Raw genomic sequence first — 7,169 nt, 5'->3', positions numbered from 1 at the left:
GCCTTCATTAGTTGCATTCATTCTGTAGAAGGAAGAATCTGAGAAGTGTTAACGTGTCAATATTCATTAACCTGTTATTTCAAACAAGTTCCTCGTTGTATCTTTCCTACATTTATGTAGAATATTTACCAGGGAACCATTGCTCATTTTAAAATCAAACAGTATGAGGACAGCAGAATCAGCAGCATCATGTTTCAAGAATATATGAGACCACTCAATAGGAAAAGAGAAACTTGATAAGCATCTCAAGACTCTATCAAAGTAAGAATTACCCAATACCATTAAATCATTTTGAAATACCTTTGATAACAAGATTCAATTTCCCTTACACCTGCTTTCAGGATACAATGTGTTAAAGATGTGAAGTACTTTCGACCTTCCTGTGCCCCTTGCTGCAGAACACGTAACTGATGTTTTTTGTCTTTGAAATGTCTATATATGCAAGGATGCAGGAAAGCAAATTATTTTTAGACTGTTTCGTCAACGAGGGATCTTACTCTCAAGTTGATTAAACAGCTGATCAGAAAACATTGTTGAAACTCTTCAAGTTCATGTTGCTTCTTCTACTTTTTTTAGCAGGCATGATGAAATAACAAATGCAACAAGTGATTTAAAACATGAAAAATGTTCACAAGTGGGCTGACATACACACACACACACACACACACAGAGAGAGAGAGAGAGAGAGAGAGAGAGAGAGAGAGAGAGAGAGAGAGAGTATTCAAGAAGTCAGTGTTGATTCAGTAGATTTTGGTGTTTCATATACGATTAATATAACATAATTGTATCTATGTAAGAATGATATAAGAAGGGCTATAATTCCTTGAGGAAAATACTGAATCTGAAAGAAGGCCCACAACTCCAGTTAAAATTTTAACATCAGTATTAAAGGAGAACTGGTGTATAACAAACCACAGTTATTTATCTAGTAAAGTGAGTGCTCTTAACCCCACCCACCACCCCATGGACAATGCTGTTCCATTAGGACAAAGGCAAATGAGATAGATATCAACTAATGCAACAACTGTTGGTTGTGGTTGTTTTGTGGTTAAAGCAAATATATATATAAAAGCAGAATTCCTGGATGTCAAGATCCAGATTTTGGGCAAGTACTCTTCGATGAGAGAACCCCAGCAGAGATTTAAAAGCATAAAACATGCAGCAAAGTAAAGCAAGGAGATACAGGCCTGTAGACCTTTAAAACATCCGCTTCTAAGTTGCTTCCAAAGTTCACCTCTTCAGTTTGCATAGAAAGAGACCACACATTTGGCAAGCAAGTTTTAAAAAAGTTTATTTACAAACTCTTCAAACGTCAGATTCATGTGCTTTTCCATACAGCAGTAAAACAAACAAACAAAAACACCCACAGATATTAATTAGGTTCCAAAGTGGTGAAAAATTCTAAATCATTTGTATAGAAATACAAAGATGGTGAGCATAAGCAACAATGTCTAATCTTGGATTTATATAGTGTGTGTTTGGAGGGGGTGATATGTGTGTTTTTGTTGTGAGTATGTGTATTTCCTGCATTATGTGTGTACATGTATTCAGTATGTGGCATGAGGGGTGTGTGTGTGTTTGTGTGTGGGTGTGTGTGGGAGAGAGAGAGAGAGTCACAGAGTGATTGTGGGAGGCAGAAAGGGAGGGAACTGAGAGGGAAAGGGGAGGTAGAGGAAGGTGAGAAGAAAAACTCAGTGAGCAAAGGTTACATGGAAAAGGGAGGGACATTTTGTTTTTTTGTTTTTAAAAAGATTAGAGTAAGCAAAGGGGTGTGTGCACAGAAAACAGAGAAAAGGGGGCATGGAAATGTGTGTGTTTGTGAAGGGGAGGGTTGTGGAAAGTAAGAAGGGAGGAGGGGAAAGACAGTGATGGTGAAAATTGGGGTGCAAAGGGAGTTACAAGAAAAAAAGTAGAAAGATGATGGCATAAAGGGCATAGAAGGGTGTGACAAAAAGGAGGGAACGGTGGCTGCATAACTAGGCAGGGGGTGAAAAATGTGCTTTAGTAGTTTCAACGAGTGCGAGGAGGAAGATGCAGGAGGTTACAATGGCAGCAGCTTGTGTGCAATGGAGCGCAAGGCATGGAGATTGGGGTGAAGATGAAAATAGGGTTGCAAAGTGGTACTACAGAATATAACATTGAGGTAACTTCAGAAATGGGGCTAGGAAGGTGAAAAGTGAGCAGAGTAGTTACATGGATTGAAAAGAGGAAACTCTAGAGGACTAATGTGAGGAAATAACAGAGGGCATGTTAAATGAAGTGAGCAAGGGTGTAGTCCTAATAAGCAAATGTAATAATTTTAGAATGTAGTGGCTATTACAATCTATTACAAATGGTACAGTATAGATAGAATCATAGACACATAGATTTGTAGAGTTGGGAGGGTGAACAATAGAATAAAAACATAATTATGATGAGGTGGAACCTGGTTTTCTTCAAAACTATCTTTCTTACAAAGCTTTAGATTTTGATGTTGTTGTTGCAATGATTGTCGTCTTTTATTATATTTGAATTTGTTGTAAACGAAATAAACAATTCACAATGGGAATGAAGAGGAACAATCAAGGCTAAAAAGACATGGATAATAAGGAGAAGGAATCACAGAGCAATGTCTAATGAATATTAAAATGCTTACAGTGCACAGTTAAAAAATTCCAGTGTTAACCACACATATGCAGAAGAGGAAACAAAGCCATTTTTATAGAACTCTAAATGTACTTTTAGCAGAATGCCTGAAATCTAAGAGTTTCCACAAAGCAGTCTTGATTTCTTTGTTTCTCATGCTGTAGATGAATGGATTCAACATGGGAGAAATTATGGTATAGATCACAGCAAAAGCTACATCAAGAAAGGAAGAAACATTACTGGGAGGCTTTGCGTAGGCAAACATTGCCGAGCCCAGAAACAAAGATACCACAGTGAGGTGGGGAAGGCAAGTAGAGAGGGCTTTTTTCTTCCCATGCACCGAAGGTATTCTGCGCACTGCAGCAAATACCTGTATGTATGTTATGATGATGAAAATGAAGCATCCTAGTGCTATAAAACACCCAAGCACAAGCAGCCCAGCTTCAAGTAGGTAAATGTTAGAGTAGGAGAGCTTTAGTAACTTTGGGACTTCACAGAAGAACTGATTGACAACATTAGAAGAGAAGGTGATTGCAAAAGTGCTGCAAGTGTGTAGCATGGAATAAAGTAGACTCATAATCCACACAGTGACGACCATTTGAATGCAAGCTCCTTTGTACATAATCATCTCATATTGTAATGGGTTGCAGATGGCAACATAGCGATCGTGTGCCATTACTGTTAGAAGGGAAAGATCAGAGGATGTAAAGAAGAAGTAGAAGAAAACTTGAGCCACGCACCCAGAATATGAAATTGACCTGCTGTTCATGATGGAGTTGACCATAGATTTGGGTATGATGGCAGAAACGGAGCCAACATCCATCAATGCCAAGTTTGTTAGGAAAAAATACATAGGTTTGTGCAGGTGATGGTCAAAGGCTACTGCAACAATGATGAGAAGATTCCCAGTCAGGGTTGTCAAGTAAAATCCTAAGAACAGAAAAAAATGTAAGATCTGTAGTTCTCGTACTTCTGAGAATTCCTTCAGTAGAAACATGGAAATGGATGTGAGATTGCTCATTTTGTCTTCAGTACTTGCATTCATTCTGTAGAAGGAAGAAACTGGGAAGCGTTAATATGACAATAGTAACTGGTTATTTAAAACAGGTTTATTCATACTTCACTATAAACTCCATCAGATTTTGCTTTGATGAACAGTTGTGAAACAGTTGTGCATAGTGATGACACCAAAACATTCCGTTTGTGAGCTGTATCTTATACATTTTATTATTATTAAATGTATTAAGAAGCGCAGTTTCCACCCAATAAACATTAGTATTCTTTTGTAATACAAAATGATATTGAATATATGATAATTGAAATTTTCATTTCTGTTGGTTTTCTGAATATTTCTGAGACTCTACAGCTGCAAATTTAACATTTTCAGTGCATTATACAAAGGTGACACTAGATGGAGATAGTGAGCTTATGGTAAATTCAGTATATTTTTCAAAATGTATTTTTTAAAATAGTGTTTTCAGAGCGTTTTTTTATATGTGTATAGATTCCACTTTAGTAAACCCACAGTAGGGCAGATAGGGTCAACCACTTCTTTTAGTTTCTTTACTCCAGAAAGAAACCTTCTATTGGGGAGTGAATTCAAATACAGACCTCAGCTGCATAGCCATGGCAGGACTTCCATCCATTCTCTCTCCCCTCTCCCTCTCCCAGCTTCACTCCCTCCCCATCTCTCTCTCTCACTCACTCACTCACTCACTCACACACACCAATGATTGGAACAAATGGCAATTGGGTTTTCTGCTGATTGCCATTGGTTCTGAGCTGGTTCTCCAGGGTAAAGTGGCAGGGAAAGGCAAACCTAATCAGACCCATTTCTAGTATGTGTGGGACAAACAGAAAACTGCTTGAACCCGTGCTTTCCAGGCATGGGACAAGCAGAAGTGGGAACAAGCCCAGAGGCAGATTTACAGGACCGAGACTGCTTCAGTCTCACTGGGTATGGAGCCTCGGAGGCACCACAGGGCATGCTGCAGCTGTTCCTTAGAACTGAGGATGAGAGGTGGAGTGCACTGAATTTTGGTGTTGCACACGGTGCCGCTGAAATTTGAGGCTCCAAGGTCTGGCACTGGACAAAACATTACAGTAATATTGGGCAGTCTAGGATCTTCTTAACCACTTCCTTAAGCTCCTTCATCCGAGAAAGGAACAATTTGGGGAGTAATTTCAAATGCAGACCTCAGCCACATACCTTTGACATGAAGAGAAAGAGTTAAATTCTCTGCCCCATCTCTTGTGGTCTAGCTTGGACCTGCATATGGTACTGCATGATATTAGGAAGAGAATGTTGGTCCGGCAGCTGCCAGACCTGCAATCTTCTGCCAATCTTAGCATTTATGGATGTAAATTACATGGTGTACCACTGAATTATGGGACTTCCCTTGTCTTATCTTGCCAAGTACTGTCTACATCTACAGCTAACTGATCCTTTGTTTTCATCTGGAGATGCCAGAGAGTGAAATGGGGATCTACAACATATTCTGATCTGAAGTTATAGGACCTCCCCATTTTTTCTGTGCTTAGTCATACAGTATATTGTACATGTGTTTATGAATAAAGTTAAAATCTAAGACAACAACATGTTTGGAATGTAAATTTCTACAATTAAAGATTAAGTTGATTCATAGAATTAAAACAAGAAAATAACCTGATGATTTCACAGGCCAACTGTGTTACTTTTCATTAAAAAAATATGTATCTAGGAGTACAGTGGGTGATAATGATCCAGTGTAGGTTCCCCGCCCCTCCCCAAAAATGTAACATAAATCTGGGAGGTCAGCTAAACCTACAGATCATGTTACTGTTGGAAGCATGAAATCACATGCCATTTTACTTGTTTCTTTTCCTGTCTTAGACATAAATGTATTGCAAGTTACCCAATTAATGGCAGAGGAGCGAGGAGTGAGGAGCTGTAATCTTGCATGTGCTCTTTCCTTCAGCACACAAAGGCAGACCCTCTAAGTACAGCCCAGTGTGACCATACAAGCCTTACACAAAAATCTCAATGGAATGAACAATAGTTTCGGTGGGATAGAAAAATATGCAATTATTTTCATTTCATAATATCTACATTGGGCCATTATTGGGAATATTTTTTTTTACCATACCACGGGTCCCAGCATTTCAACTTATTGAGATTATATGGCACCACATAGGGAAAGAAAGAAGAAAGTGACAAACTCTTCCAAACTGCAATAGGAACCAAAGGAAAATGTACCAAACCTACATTTTGAATCACCTTTAATTGTAAGATCTAGTTTCCCCTTTCAGGTGCTTTAAGACAGGATGTGTTGATGATCTGTAACTCATTGTCCTCACATGGAATGAAGGAAAACAATGCAACTGGGCAGTCCTAGGTATATTTTCAAACTTTATGCAAGACAATGAAACCAAGTGGAACATGTGAAGACAGGGAGCATCATCAGTCAGTTGCCCCAATGAAGCCAGGAAAAGTGCCTACCCACCCCCTCTATAAAATGAGTGGACACCTTTGATCCAGTTTATGTGCCCACCATAAAAAGATTACCGGAAAGGGGGTGCAGCTCATAGCTGTCAAAATGTTTCATTAAAAAAAGGATGCCATACCATTTTAGCTTATCCCCACATAGAAGAAACTGAAGGGTAGTGTGGGGAGAGATGAAGCTCCTCCTCACCCCTTATCCATCGCATGGTTAGTTCATTGTGGATTTGGTGCATGTCATCCTTGGAATGTTTCTGTAGCTTTTACACAGGGTTGTCCTCATCAAAATACCACCCTGTGCTTTTTCTTCCTGTCATCTACATTTCCCCTCACCACAGAAGATCTGTAGCAAAATCTGTAAAAATAACCCATTATAATTCTGCAGTCACTGCTGGGATGCAAACTCTTTGGCACGTTTTGGGGGTGGTGGGCAGTTTGTCAGCTTTGGGCTGACCTTTTAGTGACTAACCTCTATTGTCCTACCCTTCCTTTCATTTGTTCCTTGCATTAGCAGATCTGCACAAGACGTGCAATAATGAAATGCTTGGGACTGTTTGCTCCAAAAAGAGGTGATTTAATGTGTGTGCCACTATTTCTCTAAACCAAATAATTCCTCTTTCCTTGGAATCGGAGAATGCGTCTGACTGCGTGAAAAAGCAGCATGGCAGCCAGACCAGGACTCCAGGAGGCAGCATGTATGTGCATGTTATTCTGCTCATGTGACACATCCTGGTACCTCCACTGCTGCATTGCAGCATTTATTAGAGCAGGCACTGAGCAAAACCTAGGTAGAATGGAGAGCAAACAGCAGCAGATATTAGAGGACTGATTTGGGTTTATGCTGTGTGACCTGCCCAGTGTCTCCTCACATGTCTGCTGCCTTCATATATGGTTTGAGATGTTGTCTTCTCCCTAGTCTTTAAGAAGGGAGTGGGGTGTGGGGAGGATGTCTCCCTTCATCTCAGCCAGCAAAAGTTATCGGATCAACCCCGACTCACTGGGTGACGGTCCTAGACTAATCTGGATTTCTGTTCCCAGAAGCTACCAAAATGGTGAAAGGGTAACA

General features: G+C 39.8%; 1 protein-coding gene across 1 annotated transcript; it reads right to left on the bottom strand.

Annotated features, from left to right (window-relative positions):
- Window positions 1-2,698: 2,698 nt before the first annotated feature.
- On the bottom strand, window positions 2,699-3,646 carry LOC117059079 (olfactory receptor 14I1-like). Its single transcript, XM_033170575.1, has one exon. The coding sequence runs from the start codon at window positions 3,644-3,646 to the stop codon at window positions 2,699-2,701; it is 948 nt and encodes a 315-aa protein (XP_033026466.1).
- Window positions 3,647-7,169: the final 3,523 nt, after the last annotated feature.

This window comes from Lacerta agilis, chromosome 14, assembly GCF_009819535.1.
Source record: "Lacerta agilis isolate rLacAgi1 chromosome 14, rLacAgi1.pri, whole genome shotgun sequence".
NCBI classification, from domain to species: Eukaryota; Metazoa; Chordata; class Lepidosauria; order Squamata; family Lacertidae; genus Lacerta; species Lacerta agilis.
This window is presented reverse-complemented; position numbering and strand designations above follow the sequence as displayed.

Bases quoted from the DNA above. Each gene is read 5' to 3' on its own strand.
- LOC117059079 (XM_033170575.1), bottom strand. From the start codon at position 3,646: ATGAGCAATCTCACATCCATTTCCATGTTTCTACTGAAGGAATTCTCA.